This window comes from Cucurbita maxima, unplaced genomic scaffold (genome assembly GCF_002738345.1).
Source record: "Cucurbita maxima cultivar Rimu unplaced genomic scaffold, Cmax_1.0 Cma_Scf00009, whole genome shotgun sequence".
In the NCBI taxonomy this organism is placed as follows: Eukaryota; Viridiplantae; Streptophyta; class Magnoliopsida; order Cucurbitales; family Cucurbitaceae; genus Cucurbita; species Cucurbita maxima.
Genome location: NW_019272025.1, coordinates 2492488 through 2514463, shown reverse-complemented (window position 1 = coordinate 2514463; position 21976 = coordinate 2492488). Strand labels below are relative to the sequence as shown.

Genomic DNA, 21976 nt, shown 5'->3' with positions numbered 1-21976 from the left:
ATCATTTTCTAAATTAGTCGATGTGGGACTTTCATCATCCAACAGGATCGAGTCGAGTTAAAACATTTTTTAGACCAAACTTAACTGTTTGACGTGTAACATTTTCAACCCAGACAACACTTATTAAATAATAATGAGTCAATCCTAATCCAATCCTAAATTTTGGGTTGAGGTTGGTTAAGTTGTTTCGAGTCATTTATTCAAAAAAAAAAAATTTATTAAAGTAAAATAGTAATTGGTAAATAATCTCTATTTACTAGTTAAAATTTGTAACTCAATTTTAATATATATTTTTTAAATTGTTAAAAAAAATAATTTTAAGAAGGGAGTGAAAATAATATATATATATATATATATATATAATTTAAAAAATACTCAATTTATTTTATTTTTTTATAATTAGCTGCACTTATTATTACTCTATTTGATGAATGGGAGGTAGAATACAAAAGCAAAATGGTTTTAAAAAATAATTAAAATAAAATTTAGGGATTGAAATTAGCAATAAATGGTGGCAATAATTTTATGCTCGTAAAAGGGATCAAACAGAAGAGGTCAATCTTTATATGATTATTTATGGAAAAATGATATTTTAAAAGGAAAAATAATATAAACAATTTGGAATTAAAAATACCCACTCATCAACCAATTTTACCAACTCTATTTGTTTGGTAATTGATTAAATCTTCTCTTAATTTATTTCTATTTTATATATATTTTTTTATAATTTATTTCTTAATTTATATGACGTTTTATTTTATTTGTAGGGTAAACATAACTCGGGGTTGGATTGTAACTCTAATTCAGGTTGGTCTTTCTCAAGGCGCATTCGCCCCACTGATTGTGAAAACCGGTACGATGGTCGCGCGATCCGTTGAGTTATCATGAATCATCAAAGCAACGGACAGAGCCCACATCAATCTTTTATCTAATAAATGCATCTCTTCCAGAAGTCGGAGTTTGTTGCATGTATTAATTAGTTCATACTTACACATGCTTTGGCTTAGAGTTAATAAAATTAACTTTATCAAAATTAACCTCAAATTTTAATTCAAATAAATTACATCGGAGATTAATATCGATTCGATTTGTTCCACCGAGTCGAAACCACTTCACAATATCATACATCGAGACAGCTATAATTATTTATTTTTAAAAATTAAACTTATTCTAAAAAAATTAGTGAAGGAAATCCTTAACTATTATTTAAAATTACTCAAAAAGAATGGAACTAAAAAAAAAAAAAAAAAAAAAAAAATTAGAACTCCTAATTTTTTATGAACAGAAGCCCTAGCTAGATTTGTTAACAGGCTCAGTTGTAAGCCCAAATCCCAGAGGGAAAAGCGGATTGTAATTCTCGTCCCCATAGTTCATCGGAAGTTGATCCACGGTCTTGAACCACGTCCTCGCCAGCTTTCCGGTGAACCCATGATCTCCGAACAGTACGTCGGCGACGCCCTCGCACTCTGTTCCCGGCAGCCATGCTGCCACCAGCGCGTCCAACTGCGACATGTACGGATGAATCGTCAGGGGTCGGCCGGAGACGAGGACAACGACGCACTTGACGACGTTGCACACGTGCTGGATCGTGTCCAAGCCTCCTTCAGGGATAGTCAGGTTCAGGTTGTCGCCATTGGTCTCGGCGTACGGCGGTTCTCCTACCACGACAATGGCGTACGTGAAGTTGTTCGCCTTCACGTAATCGGCCGTCGGACTTACGTCGTGTACAACCTCCGTGTTTGGATCGACGCTTTTCTTCACCGCCTCGAGGATGGTGGTTCCGGTTGTGAGATTGTCGCCGCTGATTCCTTTCCATTTGATCGTCCAACCGCCGCACTGGTAACCTAGATTGTCGGCGTGAGTTCCAGCTACTAAGATCTTCGGTGCCTTCTTCGACAGAGGAAGAACTGGATCATCTGCATTTTCGCCGTTCTTCAATAGAACAAGTGATTTCCTCACTGCTTCTCTTGCCAAATCTCTGTGTTCCTGTTCAATTGAATTGCTAGATTTGTCAAAATGATATTCAAACTAAGTTTCTTTGTGTTTTTAGGTCAATTAACCTGGCTTCCAAGCTCATTTACAAATCTGTCATCGGCCAATGGATTCTCAAACAGCCCCATTACGAACTTGACTCTCAAAATCCTCCTTACAGCGTCGTTGATTCGGTACATCGGAACAGCCTTGCTGTTGACAAGGTAGGTAAGGCCATCGATGAACTCCTTGTAATTTGTAGGAACCATAAACTGAAACACGACAGTAAAACTAGTTTTGTAAGATCTAAGATGCCATGTTCATTGAGATTGCCTATGTTGTTGATAACCTTACCATGTCTATTCCTGCTTGAACGCCTGATAGGATCGAGAATGTGTAATTTGAATGAGCTGGGTCTGTGATCCTATCATTCATGAAGATTTAGTGTAATACATACCCTGAATTTGAGTGTTCTTAAGGAACTCAGTGATGAGTTCATGATTTGAATGCATCTTCTTACCGTTCCAACTGGAGTAGGAAACCATTATTGTAGAGACACCCTTGATTATGGAGTGATAGTACCCTGGCATGTGAATGCTCAACAGTCCATGCCTGCTGAACACAGTGTTGTTCTCATTGATACCCCTTGTTGTGCCGCCATCGCCAACAAAATGCTTTGCACAAGCTGCAACCTTGTCTCTGTTATGAGGCCAAGAAGTTTTTCAATTAGGTTCCTTGAAATGGATAAACCTCCTAATCTCTAGTGGTTGAAAAGTTACCTTCCACCAACATAAGGAACTCCTTTTGAAAACCCAGATGGGATTTGTCCTTGCAGCCCAATTATGATATCTGTCATTTCTTTGACAATGTCGGGATCTTCGCTGTAGCTTTCGTAACACCTTCCCCATCTAGGATCTCTACAGACCTGAGATGAAAATGTTCATAGTTCTGCTTGAATCAAACAGGGTTTAATGTGGGAATTGTTAGACAAAGACTCTCCACTATGGTATGATATTGTCCACTTTGAGCATAAGCTCTCATGGCTTTGCTTTAGGGTTCCCCAAAAGGCCTCGAACCAATGGAGAGTATATTCTTAGATTATAAACCCATGACCATTCCCTAACTTAACCAATGTGGGACACTTTCATCTAACACCTCCCCTCGAACAAAGTACGCCCTCCCCTTAAGGCTCGACTCCTTTGGAGTCTTAGTCATTTTTGACTGCCTTCGTACCTTCGAGGAGGCTTGACTCCTTTTGGAGTCCTTTGTTCGACATTCGAGGATTTACCAATCTATTGGCACGGCTAAGTTTAGGGCATGGCTCTGATACCATGTTAGACGAACACGACTCTCCACAATGGTATGATATTGTCCACTTTGAGCATAAGCTCTCATGGCTTTGCTTTAGGGTTCCCCAAAAGGCCTCGAACCAATGGAGAGTATATTCTTAGATTATAAACCCATGACCATTCCCTAACTTAACCAATGTGGGACACTTTCATCTAACACCTCCCCTCGAACAAAGTACGCCCTCCCCTTAAGGCTCGACTCCTTTGGAGTCTTAGTCATTTTTGACTGCCTTCGTACCTTCGAGGAGGCTTAACTCCTTTTTTTCTTTTTGGAGTCCTTTGTTCGACATTCGAGGATTTACCAATCTATTGGCACGGCTAAGTTTAGGGCATGGCTCTGATACCATGTTAGATGAACACCACTCTCCACAATGGTATGATATTGTCCACTTTGAGCATAAGCTCTCATGGCTTTGCTTTAGGGTTCCCCAAAAGGCCTCGAACCAATGGAGAGTATATTCTTAGATTATAAACCCATGACCATTCCCTAACTTAACCAATGTGGGACACTTTCATCTAACACCTCCCCTCGAACAAAGTACGCCCTCCCCTTAAGGCTCGACTCCTTTGGAGTCTTAGTCATTTTTGACTGCCTTCGTACCTTCGAGGAGGCTTAACTCCTTTTTTTCTTTTTGGAGTCCTTTGTTCGACATTCGAGGATTTACCAATCTATTGGCACGGCTAAGTTTAGGGCATGGCTCTGATACCATGTTAGATGAACACCACTCTCCACAATGGTATGATATTGTCCACTTTGAGCATAAGCTCTCATGGCTTTGCTTTAGGGTTCCCCAAAAGGCCTCGAACCAATGGAGAGTATATTCTTAGATTATAAACCCATGACCATTCCCTAACTTAACCAATGTAGGACACTTTCATCTAACAGGAATGTGGTAAAAGGGGGGAATGATTTCAAGAAGACATACTGCTATGCATGGAGCAAAGACATAATCGATCCCGGTTGCTCGAACTTCTCTAGCAGTAGCAGCACCAATTCTCCTTAGAAGTTCAGGTTCCCTGTCATATAAGAAAACTATTTAGCCACCAGTAATTCTGTGCCGGTGCACGACAGGTTCGAATCCTCCATCCAAATATTATCACCTGGTTGCGCCGAGACCAACATTGTGGGGGAAAGACTGTGGCATTGTAGACAATGCCATGACCATGGACGGCATCAATTCCATACATTATTGGAATGCCAAGCCTACTTGATAGTGAGCCCTGTTGGAATGAATTCACCATGTCAATCCACACCTGTGCAGTAGCCTGTAGAGATGGGGCACTATCTCCGCCGCTAAGCACGCTGCCAATGGAGTAATCTCTAACGATCTCCGGTGTGACGCCAGAGCGATCCAACTGGGTCATCTGCCCAATCTTCTCTGCTAAAGTCATTCTATCCATTAGGTCCTTGATTCAGACGTTTAGTGGCTGTGCCGGGTCCTTGTACTTGAGATGGTCTTCATGAGCAGCTGCCAAAGCCGGCCAGCCACAGAGTAAAAGTACCAGGATTGAGGCTACTGTCACCTGTTAGACGAACACGACTCTCCACAATGGTATGATATTGTCCACTTTGAGCATAAGCTCTCATGGCTTTGCTTTGGGCTTCCCCAAAAGGCCTCATTCCAATGGAGAGTGTTTTGCTTTGGGCTTCCCCAAAAGGCCTCATTCCAATGGAGAGTGTATTCTTAGATTATAAACCCATGACCATTCCCTAAATTAACCGATGTGGGACTTTCATCATCCAACACCTCCCCTCGAACAAAGCACGCCTCCCCTTAATCGAGGCTCGACTCCTTTGGAGTCTTAGTCATTTTTGACTGCCTTCGTACCTTCGAGGAGGCTTGACTCCTTTTGGAGTCCTTTGTTCGACATTTAAGGATTTGCCAATCTATTGACACGGCTAAGTTTAGGGCATGGCTCTGATACCATGTTAGACGAACACGACTCTCCACAATGGTATGATATTGTCCACTTTGAGCCTAAGCTCTCATGGCTTTGCTTTGGGCTTCCCCAAAAGGCCTCATTCCAATGGAGAGTGTATTCTTAGATTATAAACCCATGACCATTCCCTAAATTAACCGATGTGGGACTTTCATCATCCAACATCACCTTCATCATCTTCCTGGTGAGCAAAACTTAACAGGACTTTGAATTTTGTTATATCGTTAGGTTGGTTACGCCTCTTTTTATAGTCAGTTTGGTAGTCCCTGAATATCTCTTTCCTCCTCCGTTTGAAGCGGCGGCCTCCAACGGCTTTTAAAAAACTGACTTTCAATTTCTTATCTATGCTTTATATTCTTGGAAAAATATTTAAGTCTTGATTTTACTTCTTTGTTCAGGATTTTAATGAAATTTCAATTTTGGTGTTTAATAGGTCGTGTTCTATTTATCATTTTATTTTAAAATTTATATATCTAAGATACAAAAAAAATCAAAAGTTTAGTGTTCTATTAGATATAAATCATTTGATTCTAAATCTAATAAAATAAATTGGTCTCTTTTTAAAAAATGAATTTGTTTAAATTTTTATAAGACGGTGATTTATTAAACTAGAGAGTTATATTCCTTAACTGTGCTTATTTATTTTGCTTCGTTTAGTGCCATTTTTTAGTATAATAATTGAAGTATAGAGATTCTTTCGCAACGTAGGGTGAGTCATGGTCTAATATCAAGTCGTCATGGCCTAATATCAAGTCGTCATGGCCTAATATCAAGTCAAAAGGTGTGTGGCCATCGGTTTGAGCTGCCTGCAACTTTTTCATTTTGGCCATGATTAGCACCATTTGTGAAGAAATTATAATTCCAAGACTTAATCCCTTATTAGAAGATTGAAAAAGAAGAATTAGAAGGTTACAGAATTTCACTTGTTTCATGCTCTGTACTAAACAAACACTAACTTACAGCCGTTGTAATGTTCAAACAACACTGGGAGAATAATTGAGCTACAAACTGAAACATACTGCCCATGTTTGTGGTGCGTTCTGTTGAAACTCGTACCCTGCATTTGAGGAAACCGAACTACGAACATAAACGACGACATACATTCTTGTGTTTGATTTATTGATCTTACCGGAGTTTGATGCTCATACTGTTTGGTTAGCTGGTAACCGTTTAGCGGAGAGATAAGCGAGAATGATGCATAATAGGCTGAAAAGTAAGACAATCTAGATCGAAACAACAAAAACATCATCAGATATTCTTACACTACAACGATATCGTTTTTGATGTGATCGAGTAATAGAAACTCACCGCAGCTGGATTGCACATGGGCTCACTTCTTACTGCATACAATTCCCTGGTGAACAATAACACGATGGAATGTTTCAGAGTGCTCAGAGGATTTAAAGGGTGAAAGATAGGTAAGAAATCGACCGAGGACGAAAAATACGAACCTCTTGTTCAAGAGCCCCGACTGCTTGCATGTTTTCTGTATTGCCTCAATCCTGCTCAGGGTTTTAGAAGCATTAGGATAACTGCTGTTGACCTGTAGAACCAAGGAAGTTAGTTTCATTAAAAAAAACGTTAGATGATGCGATATTTATGCAGAAAAACGATATACAGTCACCGAGCAATCACCGAGACTGACAGGAAGATTTCTACCTTAGCCTCCAGCATAACAGAAAAATCAAAGAAAGCTCCATAGACATCAGCCATCGTTTTCGTTCGATAAATGACCTTTGCAGTAAGACCTGTAGAACGGACACCATAAAAATTCCAGCTATGGGTCGATTACATGAAGGCTAGCTCCCTTTTTGGGATTTGTACAAAATGAAACAGTCAATGGAAATCGTACCCCGACGCATTTTGACGACCCCTCTAAAGACATCGACATTGTTGTAGCATAATGCTAGAGTTCCAATTGCCATAATCTATCATAACATGAAATAGATGTCCAAATACTGTTCTTGGCATGAAAGAGATGAACACAGCAGCATTCATTTCATACCTGAGGGATCGCACAAAATCGAAATATTGAAAGATCTTTCAAGTTAGACATGTATTCTAGACAATCCTCCACATGGGTCAATGCATTGGTGACCAAATCATTGAGGCATTGCACGGCCTTGACTGAATTCTCCTCATATTTAAAATCCTGTAATGCAGAAAAGAGTGGAACGAGCCAATAAGACAAGAAGACGACGAAGAACACGAAAGAAGAAACCAAAAGGCGGCAGAAGGTATATAGACTTGTGCACCTCTAATTTATCAGCATATTTGCTCCAAATCTCACGAGGCCAAAACATCCTAGACTTTGGTATCTCATTGATATCCTCCAAGTAATCTCGAATAATATTCGTTTTCTGTGTTATAATAGTTCGAAAAAGAGTACATCAGAGTCAAACTTCAACACCAATTAATGAATTGTTCGAAAGCACAATGATCGTTTCAATTATAATAGCTGACCTGAAGAAACAATCCCATAGAATTTGAAAGAGAATCGGGTGCCAAATCCTCTGACTTCGAAGCGTGGAACAGCTTGGATAAACCTAGTCCGACAAGTCCAGCTACGTAGTGACAATATTCATCATAATCTTCAACTGTCTCTACCTACAAGAAGAGAAGAGAAGAAATGTTTCAGTTCTCCGATCAATGCATTACTTCAGCTACGTTCCTTACTAACCATTACTAATATATTACTCTATTGGGTGGGAAGGAAAAAGAAAATGTGAGTTCTCACGTCGGTTGGGGAGGAGAACGAAGTATTGTTTATAAGGGTGTGGAAACCTATCGCATTTTAAAAACCTTGAGGAAAAGTCCAAAGAGGACAATATTTGCTAGCGATGGGCTTGGACTGTTACAAATGGTATCAGAGTCAAACACCGAGCAATGTGGCAGCGAGGAGATTAAACCCAGAAGGGGGGTGGACACGAGTCGGTGTGCCAGCAAGGACGCTGAGACTCGAAGGAATGGATTGGGGGGTCCCACATCAATTGGAGAAGGGAACGAGTGCTAGCGAGGACGTTTGGCCCCGGAGAGGGGTGAACTGTGAGATCCCACATTGGTTGGGGAGGAGAACGAAACATTCTTTACAAGGGTGTGGAAACCTCTCCCTAGCAAACGCGTTTTAAAAACCTTGAGGGGAACTCCGGAAGAAAAATTTTAAAAAAAAATTTAAAAAGATAATATCTACTAATGGTGGACTTGGGCTATTACACGTAGGTACGAAAACCATTGTGTCAAATATACTAAATATGCAAATGCAAGACACTTGTTGTACCTCTTTGCAAATGAATTTGGCCATTCCTGCGCCCATCCGTTTCGTGATATCCTCAATTGCTTCCTGGTACCTGCAAAATCAATTCAGCACAGTTAGCTAAGCACGGAAGAACTTTTGATCAGAATTAGATGTTCTATGCAAAAGCTTTTCTGATGTTCCATTTTAAAAACTTTGAGCCTTTTTATTTGATACCAAAAATGAAAAGGTTACTCTTGACTTGGACAAGTTGTTGATCTAATCTCTTGTAGTTCTATTTTTTGTAGTCATAAAAGCTTGTTCCTTTTGAAAACAATAACAGAAGTAATTGCAAGGATGCAGTAAAATAAAATAAAATAAAAAAGAACATCGAGTGGGTAACAACTCAAGCCTACCGCTAGCAGATATTGTCTTCTTTAGACTTTCCCTTCTGAGCTTCCCCTCAAGGTTTTTAAAACGCATCCGCTAGGGAGAGATTTCTACATTCTTATAAAAAATACTTCGTTCTCCTCCCAACCGATGTGGGACCTCACAATCCACCCCCACCCCCCCTTTCTGGGCCCAACGTCCTCGTTGGCACATCGCACGGTGTCTGGCACTGATACCATTTGTAACAGTCCAAGCCCACCGCTAGCAGATATTGTCCTCTTTGGACTTTCCCTTCCAAACTTCCCCTCCAGGTTTTTAAAATGTATCTGTTAGGGAGAGGTTTCCACACCCTTATAAAGAATGTTTTGTTCTCTTCTCCAGCCGATGTGGAATCTCACAACCATCCACCCTTAACCAGTTGTTGTAGTTCATTAAAAGGATAGAATCCAATGAATAAATCTATCACTACACTTATAGAAGGAAACAGGTCTTGATCAATAATTAGTTGTCTTTTTCATAAAGCATCAGGCAGGAATTAGTAGGTTCTAGTAGTAACCAACCCTCTCCCGAGTTCTAGGAACGCAGTTGAAACGTGATGAAACTCGTCCATAAGAACTTTATAGTCCTTTGTGCCACCTAAATATAGAACAAAGAACACACTTTAGCAGAAGAAGAGATCTTAAATAAAAATCATTCTTATAACATCGTACTCATATGCACAGAAATTCAAGTAAAATACTTACATGAAAAATGCCAATCACGGTTATATATATGACAGTGAAAAGCTTTCAGAATGGGCACTTTGATATCTGTTTGTATGCTTGTATCATCCTCTGTAAAGATAAAATAAATTTTAGTACCATTAGACTAATCCACATAAAAAAGAAACCAGCATGAATTTCAACATGTTCTTCGTACATACATACGTATCTATATAATTAGAAAAAAGATAACGAGTTTTTCTCGATTAACATATTAAGATGGGATGATCGTCTTCAAGTGAAATTGCCAACTACAAAGATTACGAGTACCCAAGTGAGAAAGACTCGAGTTGAGAAAGAGGGCTAGGCCCCGGAGAGGAGGGCTTGATGGGACTAGGGAAGACGGCTGGAATATATAGCTAGGAGCATAACAGATCGAAGGTTTGTCCATTGGGATTGGGCATGGACGAGCCTTGACTAGGCCAGCATTGATGAAAAAATGACAAAAGAGAAACTTCTCCCATCACATTATTAACTAATATAGGATTAAAGATCAGGTCCAGGATTTGATTCAAATCGACCTTACCTCTCATCTCAGGGCTAAGTTACAAACTTAGGATAACGAACTTAAGTTCATTAGTTGGACTAAGATAACATGAGATATATAAAAAGGAGGTTAGTAAAACGCAATATAAAGCCACCAAAATGCCATTATAGTCATTATTACAGAAGAAAAAACCATTAAATTTCTCAAACCTAAGGCTGGCAGCACATACAAAAGAATCTCAAAGAAGTAAGAGTTCATTACATACCAACAGTGTCGAGGGCTCGAAGAACAAGATAGAATATGCATACCTACAAACAAACGAAAATGACAAGATAAGAAATATTATGATGGATAAACATATGGATAAATAGTTTCAATTTCATTAAAAAGTAAGACAAGATTGTGAGATCCCACATCGATTGTAGAGGAGAATGAAACATTTTTTATAAGAGTGTGGAAACCTCTCCCTAGAAAACGTGTTTTAAAAACCTTGAGGAGAATCCCGAAAGGAAAAGCCCAAAGAGGACAATATCTGCTAGCCGTGGGCTTGAACTGTTACCGTTGGTATCAAAGCCAGACAGCAAACGATGTCCCAGCGAGGAGGCTAAGCCCCGAAGGGGGTGATCACAAGGCAGTGTGCTAGTGAGGAGGCTGAGCCTCGAAGGAGGATGGACACGAGGCGGTGCCAGCAAGAACGTTGGGGCCCAAAAGGGAGTGAATTGGGGGGTCCCACATTGATTGGAGAAGAGAACGAGTGCCAGCGAGGACGCTGGACCCCGAAGGAGAAGGATTGTGAAATCTCACATTAGTTGTGGAGGTAAGGGTGTGGAAACCTCTCCCTCGCAGAGGCATTTTAAAAACCTTAAGGGAAAGCCCAAAGAGGACAATATCAGCTAGCGGTAGACCTGGGTCGTTACCGTTACAAGGATATCTTGCTTAAGGGATAACTACGAACCAAATTCATTTAGTTCACCCACTTTACAAATAGTATCAAATATTTTTGTGATCTGCTAAATCAAAAGCCACAACAACTTTACGGGAAGCAATTTCGTTAAACTAATTGATATATGATTTCCAGATTTTCAACCATAACAGTGTTCTAAATCAATTCTAAAACATAAGATATGATTTGCTATGATCCTAAATCCCTTTTTTCAACTTTGAAACAGGATTTTGATGGCGACATTTGAGCAATAAATTGGATCTTCCCCAGTTCATCAGATTCTACGCTAAATATCATCATCAACACCAACAACCAGAAAACGAAACGGATTCATTCAACTAAAGAAACGCCAAATATGAAACACTCGATCTCCAACTTACAGCATTCCGAAGCTCGGGCTTAAGCTGTTGAATAACGATAGCAAAACTTCTTGAGACCTTATGCAACATGGTGTAGCAGAATCCCCAATGAGACTCCGGCGGGATCTGCTTCTCCGCATGTCTAGCAGCCATTTTCAGTTTCAGAAGCGGGTAAATGTCATCTGGATGTCTCAAAATCGCCCCCAAACTCCCCATTGCAAAGCACCAGGAATCCACAGAGCTTCAGATCTCTCGTCGATCAAACCGTAGAAGAAATCCCCGATTCTTCAAATGGGGATCCTCTTCTTCAATCAAAGAAACCGATTAATTCAACCCCAAATGACTGGTAACTGAATCGAGGGTGGACTCCAGCTACTTGAAGAAGACGACCCGAATTTTTTAAGAGGGAAATTTTAAAAGAAAAGTTTGGCTCATTGTTTCTTGCTTTAATCTCTGAGCCAAGTGTTTGTTGAGATCCTCGCCAAGAACAAAATAAAAAGGAGATGATGGTTTGATCGTGAGCTTAATATAATGTCTTTGGAGGAATTAAAAGTAAAGCCACATGACAATATTATACAATTGTCGAGAGTCGTACATGCTATTAAAGTCATGCCTTTAATTTAGGTATGTCAATAAAATCTAAGTGTCGAACAAAGAAATTGTTAACCTCGAATGTGTAGTCAAAAGTGACTCATATGTCGAACAAATGGTATACTTTATTCGAGGGCTCTAGAGAGGAGCCAAACCTCAATTAAAAGAAGATGGTTCGAGGGCTACATAAACCTCAGGGGAGGAGAAATTGCTAGTCTTGAAAGTGTAGTCAAAAGTGACTCATATGACGAACAAATGGTGTATTTTATTCGAGGGTTCCAGAGAGAAGTCGAGTCTGGATTAAAGGGAGGTTGTTCGAGGGCTACATAAACCTAGAGAGGAGCAATTGCTAGCCTCGAAAGTGTAGTAAAAAATGACTCATATGTCGAACAAAGTAAGGATATACTTTGTTCGAGGGCTCTAGAGAAAGTAGTCGAGTCTCAATTAAGGAGAGGTTGTTCGAGGGCTACATAGACATAGAGGAAGACTCTATAGTGTACTTTATCGAAAGGAATACATGTCCATTGGTACAAAGTCTTTCGGTCTTCTTCCTTCCCATTCATTTTCTAAAATTATACAAAATGACACCAATACCCTTTAACTTTTCATATTTCCTTTAAAAAAATACTTTTATTCTTTCCCTTTTTTTTTTTTCTTTTATTACGTTTTAAAATTAAATTCAGTAGAAATTGAGATTAAAAAATTAATGGGTCGATAAAATTATAAATGTAACTTTGTGGATTTTTAAATAATTTAGATATTTTTATATTTCTCAAACAAATAAAAACTTCATGGGAGGGGTTATTTCGTAATTTAACTTTTTTATTCGCATTAATAGTAATAAAAATAAATAAATTAGGTGGAAGGTAGAGGCCTTGTTAGACACGTGGGTGAATTTGTCAAATTTGCTGTTAAGAAGTAGACAAAAAAAAAAAAAAAAAAAAAAATTGTTTTCGTATTTAATTCAATTTTTAAAATTATTTATCGATATTTTAAATATTGCTAGTGGAATATCTTATCCTATAATTACTAAACTTTCAAAAATTGCTAAATTCAAATAATTCAAATAACCTCATAATCTAAGCCAAACTATAAAAATAAAATAAAATAAAATAAAAAATAAATGACTTAAGTATTTCATAATATAAGATTTTTTAAAATTAAAATATGTTTAAAGTGACGTAGACGTCCTCATTAAATTTCTCAACGATCTTATTAATTTATTTAACCACATCGACTAAATCATTAAATATAATATATTTAATGTTGTCACACATAGTGAATGACACTAATTATCGTACAAAAATGAAAACGACGTTCTTTCTTCATAAAATAATTATATTTGACTTTGAATAATTATATGTTGAGTGACAACCGATGAATCTTCGTAAAAATCACGTGTATTAAGATAAAGCATGTTAAAAATATCAGTGTTGGTTTGTGAAAATAGTAAAGAAATGTGTTGATTATCATATTCGAATCTTGAACATGTGACGTTGTACTTCATTAGAATTTTATTTAAAAACATTTATGCATAGTATCCACACGTGTATTTATAAGTCTTATTTAAATGAAAAAATCAATGTGACTTAAAAGAGAATAAAATATAAATCGAGATCAACAACTTACTATTAAATTTAAAGGTTTTTTTTTTAATATGTTTTGTCTTACTATATAATTTTTATATACTTGTTCAAAATGAATCATATGATAATTTCGCCCAATCAATATTTTTATTTTTATTTTTATTTTTAAATAATTCAAGGCGTGTTTGGTATTGTTATTAATATATATATATATTTGGGTATTTGAGAAATTATAATAGTTTATTATACGAAACCAGTTGAGAGGAAGAGACTAAATATAACATATTAAGCCTACTGCTAGTAAATATTATTTGTTTCAGCTTGTTACATATCACTGTTAGTCTAACGGTTTTAAAACGCAACTTCTAGATAGACATTTCCACAACCTTACAAAGAATATCTCTAAACTATGTGAGATTTCCCACCAAAATTATGGTACAAAATCAATGAGAGGTTCGGGAGGTGAGAAATATAACAAACTTGGTACAATTTAATTATAGATAAAAAAATTTAATACTTGTACGTATTATATTATAGAAAAACGTTCGACATATTTATTAAAAATAATTTTTATAGTCAAAGCAAACAATTTTTTTCTCGAGATAAAATGTCCAAACTATCTTCCTCTCATTTGTTGTATTAATAAAAACCTTTTGTATAGGTTGAAGTTCGAATGTGCACCTATGTTTGTAACGCTACATGAGCCGAGCTAGTTCGGGTCAAAGTACACTATATTTAATTATAAAAAAATCCCTTAATTCCAATTTGCTTCAATTCTGATAAAAGCAAATGAAATGACAGTATAAAAGTATAAAAGAGTCATTTCCATAGAATATAATGGCACATGGGAGAATATAAAATAAGAATAAAAATAAAAATAGCGATTTTTAATAAATCAATAGACGAAAATACCCTCACACGTAGAAATTTAAGTTTATATATATATATATATAAAGTAAATGAATAAAACTTTGTATTTTTTTAAAATAAAAAAAAAACTTTCTCAAATTTTTTAAGATTGATTTTAACTTATATTTATGAAATTTATTAATAGAAATTATATTGAAAAATCATTTTATTTTATATCATATTTTTGTTTATGAAATATTATTCAATTTATTGAAAAATATAAATGATGTATTAAAAAATTATTTGAAAATTAATATAAATTTACCACCTCAATCTCCCTCCGTGGGGGACGGGAATCTCTAATCTGAAACACGACAACGGCCAAGATTCGTCCACGTGGCATCACCTCTTTCAACTTTCTATTCTCAGAAACCAAAAGCTCCCATGGCGGACCATTCAACCGACCACTTCTTCGTCCTCCTCATGACTGTGACCTAATTTCCTCTCCCCGAAGTCTGGAGCTTAAGTTCGTTCCTTCCAACTTTCCGGCGCCAAAAAATGGCTTCCGTAATCCTCCATTCTCCTTTCTCAGTCACTGCTCGAATCCATAACCCTAATAATCTCAGACCACTCTCCCCCCCTTCATTTCCCACCATTTTCTTTCGTTCATCTTCCTCCCCTTTAGCTATAGATTTGTCGTCGCGGATTAACCGCCGATTCGCGGTTCCTCGCCGGCGTCACGAGTGGGAAGTCGGCTGCCTCGAGATTGAGAGCGAAATCGGCATTGAAGTACAAGAAAATGAACAGTTATTGGGGAGTGGAGGAGGAGAAGAATTGGGGAGCCAAGGGTTGTTGACTCAGATGAAGGAGATTGTAACGTTTACAGGGCCTGCCATTGGATTGTGGATTTGTGGACCATTAATGAGTCTCATTGACACTGCGGTTATTGGCCAGGGAAGCGCTGTTGAGCTTGCTGCTTTAGGTATTCTCCTAAATTTCCTTTTATTTTTCTCTGTGATGATTCTAAAAGCTTTGTTATATGTCAATTTTCCTGTTTTTCTTTGCCCATATGGTCTTCGAACTTCGGTTTTTACGTGGCGGTGGCGAGTGCGAGTTTTAATTGTTGAGTGTATGGTTGGGAGGGAGTCTCACATTGGCTAATTCCCTAATTTAGAGAATGATCATGAGTTTATAAGTAAGATAAGTAAGGAATACATTTCCATTGATAGGAAGCCTTTTGGGGAAGCTCAAAGTAAAGTCATGAGAGCTTATGCTCAGAGTGGACAATATCATACCATTGTGGAGACTCGTGGTTCCTAACATAATATCAGAGTCATGCCCTTAACTTAGCCACGTCAATAGAATCCTCAAATGTCGAACAAAGAAGTTGTGAGTCTCGAAGGTGTAGTCAAAAGTGACTAAAGTGTCGAGCAAAGGGTATACTTTGTTCGAGGGCTCCAGAGAAGGAGTCAAGCCTCGATTAAGGGGAGGCTATACGAGGGCTCCATAGGTCTCAAGGAAGGCTCTATAGTGTACTTTGTTCGAGGGGGGATTGTTGGGAGGGAGTCCCACGTTGGCTAATTAAGGGAATGATCCTGAGTTTATAAGTAAGGAATACATCTCCATTGGTAAAGGCCTTTCGGGGAAACCAAAAGCAAAGCCAAGAGAGCATATGCTTAAAGTGGACAATATTGTACACTGTGGAGAATCGTGGTTTCTAACATTAATTTCCTGAACTTCTTTTGTTTGTAACTTTTGACTGGCAGGCCCAGCAACAGTGTTATGTGATTATACGAGCTACGTGTTCATGTTTCTTAGTATCGCAACTTCAAACATGGTAGCCACAGCCCTTGCCAAACAGGTTCGACCAGTATTCTAGTTTCTTATAGAACACTTGTGCTACATTTCTTAAACAGAGGGGTTATTGCAGGATAAAAACGAAGTGCAGCACCACATATCAGTATTGCTATTTGTGGGGCTGATATCTGGTTTCCTGATGCTCTTAGTTACCAAACTATTGGGTTCAGTGGCGCTAACTGGTACTAAACTTCTACAATATTGCTTAGTTAAATGAAGGGCTCGTTACATTCATCAGTTTTATGGACTATTCCTTCACGTATTTCGCTACATAGACAGCTAGAACTTTGTCATCTGTTAAAAGTAGGCGGGATACGGTTACCGAGATGTTATTGTAAATTTTCAGCTTTTGTGGGGACAAAGAACGCTGATATCATACCGGCTGCAAACACCTATATTCAGGTTTGTCTTTTGGCTTTATGAATGTTCAAATTGGCGGTTGTACGTGACATTACTTAGTGAATTGACAAAAATTTAGAGTAGCAAAGAGGTCATCTAGGACTAACTTGAAAAAAACACCCAAACCTTAGGAACTAAAACATATTCTCAGACTATTAGCTTGTAACACAATGATCATAATAATTTTGATGCATAAATTTATGTCAGGATAATTAAATCTTTTATTATCTAGAATCATCTATTTTGTTGTACCCATTGATGTGGTGATATAAGTGTAGTTTCTTTTTTCGATGTTTATCGTGTAAATGTTCAAACAATTCCATAAGTTGAACAGAATCGTTTTCATTGGTAGATTCGAGGTTTGGCATGGCCCGCAATTCTCACTGGCTGGGTTGCTCAGAGTGCAAGGTTCTTATTACTAGATCCATGCCAATGCTCTATCTACTTCTTCTGTTATGGCTTTGGTCTATTTGTTTTATGATTGCTGTTGGTATCTGAACCCATATGCCAACATTTAAGCTATCCTTTTGGCTACTGATTTTACTATGTAGGTTTTAGACTTGAGGCCCTTAGCATTGTGGTTTACCTCATGAGTTTCATCTGTGAACTTGAGCACAAAGTGCCACAAGGTGTATAATTACTCTCTGAACTGAACTGGGGCAAAAGTGAAACAATATAAAACACTGCTTGTGCAAACTTCCAGAATAACTCCACTAGTTGCTTGATTATTCACCAAATTTATTATCTTCCATTTTCATATTTGCTTTAGTCTTGGCATGAAAGATTCCTGGGGACCTCTGAAGGCTTTGGCTGTTGCGAGTATTGTAAATGGCATAGGTGATGTTGTCCTATGCATGTTTCTAGGATATGGTATTGCTGGTGCAGCATGGGCAACTATGGTATCACAGGTATGCTTCTTTCTGTTTATGTTCATGTGCCAACTTTCACTGCATTTGTACTGTTCACACCTTAAAACCGTATGATTTTAGGTTATTGCAGCTTATATGATGATAGAAGCACTAAACAAGAAAGCATACAATGGATTTGCTCTATCGGTTCCCTCGTCTGGTGAATTCTTTTCGATACTTGGACTTGCTGCTCCTGTATTTCTACCAATGATGTCAAAGGTTCTATTTTAGATATTCCTTAACATTCATTTGTTTTTTTCGAGTAACGTGACTAAGATTATTTGTCGTTTAGGTGGTTTTTTATTCTCTCCTCATCTACTATGCTACGTCGATGGGCACACACATCATGGCTGCTCATCAGGTTAAGTTAAATAGTTCTGTTCATCGTTATCTTCCTATGCAAGTATCCTTCTTTCTTTTCATTAGAAATCAATGGCCATGTCAAATTGATGGCTTACCCTGCAATTCAGGTTATGATTCAAACATTTTGTATGTGTACCGTATGGGGTGAACCTCTCTCTCAAACTGCTCAGTCATTTATGCCTGGGTTGATCAATGGAGTGAATCGTAATTTGGATAAGGTAAGAATTGCAGATTGCTAATGATATGCCGATTATTTTTTTTGGTAACGATCCCTTACGTTGTTGTGGATATACATAGATCTTAGGAACTTCCTTGCATCGATACTCATTAAGCAATGGTGGGTAGTTTATTGATGGTAGAACCTATTTTTTATGGATAGTCATTGTGTTTATTGTGGAAATTCGTTTATATTGTGTAGGCCCGGATGTTGCTAAAGTCACTCTTGATCATAGGAGCTATATTTGGTCTCATATTAGGGTCAATTGGAACATTAGTTCCTTGGTTGTTCCCCTATCTCTTCACACCTGAAGAGAGGATTATTCAGGAGGTCAGTTATTAATATCTATACCCTGCCATTTTAATCTGTTCTTTTCTACCCGCCCCTCATTTTCATGACAATTAATGTCTGATGCATTGCATAAAAGCGTTATAGCCATAAGATGAGTATTTAAAGTTCACATTTCTCTCTCTCTACTTTCTAGAGATTTTTGTATGAGCAAATTGTGTTGTTTTATTTATAGGCTGAAACTACAGAATTCCGTTTTTGACTGATGGACACTCGAGGCAATTCAAAGTCCTTTAAACGTTGTCTAACTGCTATATATATTAAGTCAAGTGTAACAGCCCGAACCCAAGCCTACCGCTAGCAGATATTATCCTCTTTTGGCTTTCCCTCAAGGTTTTTAAAACGTGTTTGCTAGGGAGAGGTTTCCACACCCTTACAAAGAATGTTTCGTTCTCCTCTCCAATCGATGTGGGATCTCACAATGCACCTCCCTTCGAGGCCCAGCAGATATTGTCCTCTTTTGGCTTTCCCTCGCTAGCACTTGTTCCCCTCTCCAAAATCGATGCGGCTAACAATAAGGTTGATTATTTTCTATTTATTTGTACATGCAGATGCATAAAGTGTTGATTCCATATTTCTTGGCGCTAGTCATAACACCCCCAACTCATAGCTTAGAAGGGACGTTATTGGTATGTTTGCTCACCTTAAAGATTGTTCTCAAGATTCTTCAACTGAGTTGTACGTTCACTTATGTTTTTTATTGCATAGCTGAAATTTCTATATGCAGATTCATATTCATATCTGGTAAATTACTCCCTTCTTTTCAATACTATATCAAAGTGTTTATCGATATTGATTAGACAACAACTATATCGATAGTTGTGATGAATTAGCGTGAGCTGTTAATCGTATTATGGTGGTGAAATACCACAGAAATTCATCCTTTTATGGAAATGGATTTGTCTATAATACAACAAGAAATGTAAACGTTCTGGTTTATTTGGTAGATAGATGCAGTCCTCCCTTGTTTTGCCTCTGTTTATATATGCATACAATCACAAAGCTGGTAATAGCTCAAGCCGAGCTAGCAGATATTGTCCTCTTTAGGCTTTTCCTTCGGGGCTTTCCCCTAAGGATTTTAAAACGCATCTGCTAGGAAGTGGAAATTTCCACACCCTTATTAAGAATGTTTTGTTCTTCTCTCCAAAACTACTCTTTCTCCGATGTTTACAACTCAGGAAATCTGTAAATCTACTCGGGGGTAGAAAATAAATGATAAGTACCTAGTTTTTTTTTTTACTAAAATGTTATTTGTTGTTACCTCAATGTTTTGGGGCACTTGAGTTACTTCGTCTTTTGGGGTATTGACTTCAAACTCTTCGTTCTTGCAGGCTGGCCGAGATCTTAAATTTATTAGTTTGTCGATGACTGGATGCCTTTCTCTTGGCGCCCTTGTATTGCTGGTAATGTTTTATCCCCAACCCTTTAATCTCATTATTGATGGTTTCACAACTTTTTCCCACCCTATTATTTTCTTCCTTTCTGCTTTAACTGTGCAACTTCTTCCAGGTTATTAGCAGTAGGGGTTATGGTTTGACAGGCTGCTGGTATGCGCTGACCGGATTTCAATGGGTAAGAATAGGATATCTGTACTTATTATGTGAAGATAGCTGCTCTTCTCACTTTCTAAAATCACTTTCTTTACTTTCTCTTACTTAGGCTCGGTTTCTTATCGCTCTTCGGCGCATCCTCTCTCCTGATGGAATGCTTTACAGCAGTGATTTAAGCCATTATAAACTAGAAAAGCCAAAAGCTGCATAGGTGAGTCCATATGAGCTGCTGTGGACGATTCAATAGTTTTTCGATGTCTTTGCCCTAGTTTGATAAAGGAATAGATCTAAGCTGAATGGCTGCTGAAACCAGTGTTATATAAGAAGCATAGAATTTCACCGGCAATTTTGGAAGGTTGTGCTCCTGAATGAAGCTTAAAACAGATAGCAGATTAACTTTATCTTAGGCTTCTTTTAGCTATATCTGAATGAAGTCTTTCGCTTGTGCATCATAAGGAGTGTTGCCTTTAAGGTTGTTTTTTTCTGTCAAAATTGCCTGAAAGTATGCATCTTTCATTTGATTGTACCACTATTCTTTAATTGAAGCTTATATAAGTTTGTTTAATAGCCACCAAAATGGCAAAATATTCAGGGTTCAACAATGTACAAAGCTCTCATTGCATGAATAATCGCGCACCTTTTAATGCCAATAGAGCAGCTCCATATGCAGCCTCGGTCTGACTTGCCCGACTCACAGGCAAACCAAGAACTCTCTCTCGTATCTTCGTCCATTTCTCATTCTTGGATCCACCTCCAGCTGTGAGCACTTCTTCAACTTGAGTTGCTCCTAGATCCTTTAATAACCTATAACCCTTTCCCTAAATGTATAAAAGAGACCAAATTTGAGGCTTCTAGTCGAAGGATTTGATCCAAAGAGAATGGTGTCATTTACCCCTACCTCAATACGGGCAATAGATTCCAAAATTCCATGCAAATATTCGACATCATTTTCTGGCCGTGGATGTAATCTATATATGAAAAACAAAGAAATCCACAAAGTTGTAGTTACTTATGATGCTTGTACCACTTTAGAAACAGTAAAAACAGTACATTTAAAGACGCAACTGTCGAATGAAGATGTGAAGAACATGAAATCAACAACATAGGAGGGAGGGACTTATTGATTGAAACAGGAGATGAAACCTGGGAGCCATTTGTGGGTCTGCCTCCGGAAATCTCTCTCCAATTGAAGTCAAAGGATAGTAATCTAGGGGAGAACTTTTCATGGGATTGATTTGTTTGCTCAATTCTTCTAATTGTTTGTCAGTAAAGATTTGCCTTAGAACGGCTCCTCCTGTGTTTGAAGCACCTCCTACAAGCCACATATTGTCAAGTCGGTGGCTGTACACTCCAAACCGTGCATCGTCAATCCTATTGGTACTCAATAATTTGATGGCAAGCGTGGATCCCAAGGAAGTGACCTAAACAGCATTTAGTACAAACATGACTGAGAAGGCAGAGAATATAATAGATAAATGCAACTAAAACCATCCAAAACCAAAGGGTAAAAATGGAGAAAGAATTGGACCCCGAATAAAGAGTGAGGCGAAGGCAGCAAGCTAACCGTCTGCCCACGTGATAAAAGTTTTGGAGGTAAAAGTAATATTCCAGCCACAGGGAGTCTTGTTAGAGTGTTTTTTTCTGTCTTAAGAATTTGTGACTGTTTTCACTTAACTCGTAATCAAAACTCAGTAACTGAATATTTAGGTCTCGTACAAACATGTCGTTTTTTATTTAGTATTTTTAAAAATTAAGCTTATAAACCCTACTTTTCCTTAAAAGTTTCTTTCTTTTATTATCTACCCTTTCATAAATATCTAAGCAATCCAAACCAAATTTTGAATACTACAAAAAAAAAAAAAAAAAAAAAAACCC

The 21976-nt window shown here is 37.9% G+C and overlaps 3 protein-coding genes, 1 long non-coding RNA gene and 1 pseudogene across 9 annotated transcripts in view; 2 read left to right on the top strand and 3 right to left on the bottom strand.

Annotated features, from left to right (window-relative positions):
* Positions 1-1285: 1285 nt before the first annotated feature.
* On the bottom strand, positions 1286-5703 carry LOC111484332 (annotated as a pseudogene).
* Positions 1816-2345, top strand: LOC111484337. Its single transcript, XR_002718481.1, has 2 exons — positions 1816-1946; positions 2051-2345. It is a non-coding gene; the product is annotated as an uncharacterized LOC111484337 (long non-coding RNA).
* Positions 5704-6090: 387 nt separating the features above from the next.
* On the bottom strand, positions 6091-11926 carry LOC111484252 (squalene synthase-like). 2 transcript variants are annotated; one of them, XM_023130777.1, is made up of 14 exons: positions 11455-11926; positions 10397-10439; positions 9627-9716; positions 9444-9519; positions 8539-8608; positions 7725-7868; positions 7517-7621; positions 7267-7413; positions 7114-7189; positions 6921-7009; positions 6713-6804; positions 6570-6615; positions 6391-6467; positions 6091-6318 (listed from the first exon to the last, which is right to left on the bottom strand). In XM_023130777.1, exons 1-13 carry the CDS (start codon positions 11647-11649, stop codon positions 6432-6434), a joined length of 1209 nt encoding a protein of 402 aa, XP_022986545.1. In that variant the 5' UTR covers positions 11650-11926; the 3' UTR covers positions 6091-6318; positions 6391-6431. The 2 variants fall into 2 exon arrangements, with proteins under 2 accessions (XP_022986545.1, XP_022986544.1); XM_023130776.1 differs by having other exon boundaries at positions 6103-6318; positions 6391-6484; positions 11455-11924.
* Positions 11927-14830: 2904 nt separating this feature from the next.
* LOC111484215 (protein DETOXIFICATION 46, chloroplastic) lies at positions 14831-20688 on the top strand. Of its 2 annotated transcripts, XM_023130726.1 has the most exons (14): positions 14834-15441; positions 16226-16320; positions 16390-16498; positions 16663-16718; positions 17068-17123; positions 17485-17623; positions 17705-17842; positions 17916-17984; positions 18094-18204; positions 18405-18533; positions 19103-19180; positions 19883-19954; positions 20061-20123; positions 20211-20688. In XM_023130726.1, exons 1-14 carry the CDS (start codon positions 15018-15020, stop codon positions 20310-20312), a joined length of 1641 nt encoding a protein of 546 aa, XP_022986494.1. In that variant the 5' UTR covers positions 14834-15017; the 3' UTR covers positions 20313-20688. The 2 variants fall into 2 exon arrangements, with proteins under 2 accessions (XP_022986495.1, XP_022986494.1); XM_023130727.1 differs by lacking the exons at positions 19103-19180; positions 19883-19954; positions 20061-20123; positions 20211-20688 and adding an exon at positions 18727-18892 and having other exon boundaries at positions 14831-15441.
* The window catches only part of LOC111484231 (xylulose kinase), a 4936-nt gene continuing 3581 nt past the window's right edge, over positions 20622-21976 (bottom strand). For all 4 annotated transcript variants that reach the window (XM_023130746.1, XM_023130749.1, XM_023130747.1 and 1 more), the window contains exons 7-9: positions 21245-21522; positions 21000-21069; positions 20622-20919 (exon numbers count right to left, since the gene is read on the bottom strand). In XM_023130746.1, the coding sequence (XP_022986514.1) occupies positions 20716-20919; positions 21000-21069; positions 21245-21522 (552 nt within the window). In that variant the 3' untranslated portion in view covers positions 20622-20715. The remainder of the gene's footprint in view (positions 20920-20999; positions 21070-21244; positions 21523-21976) is intronic.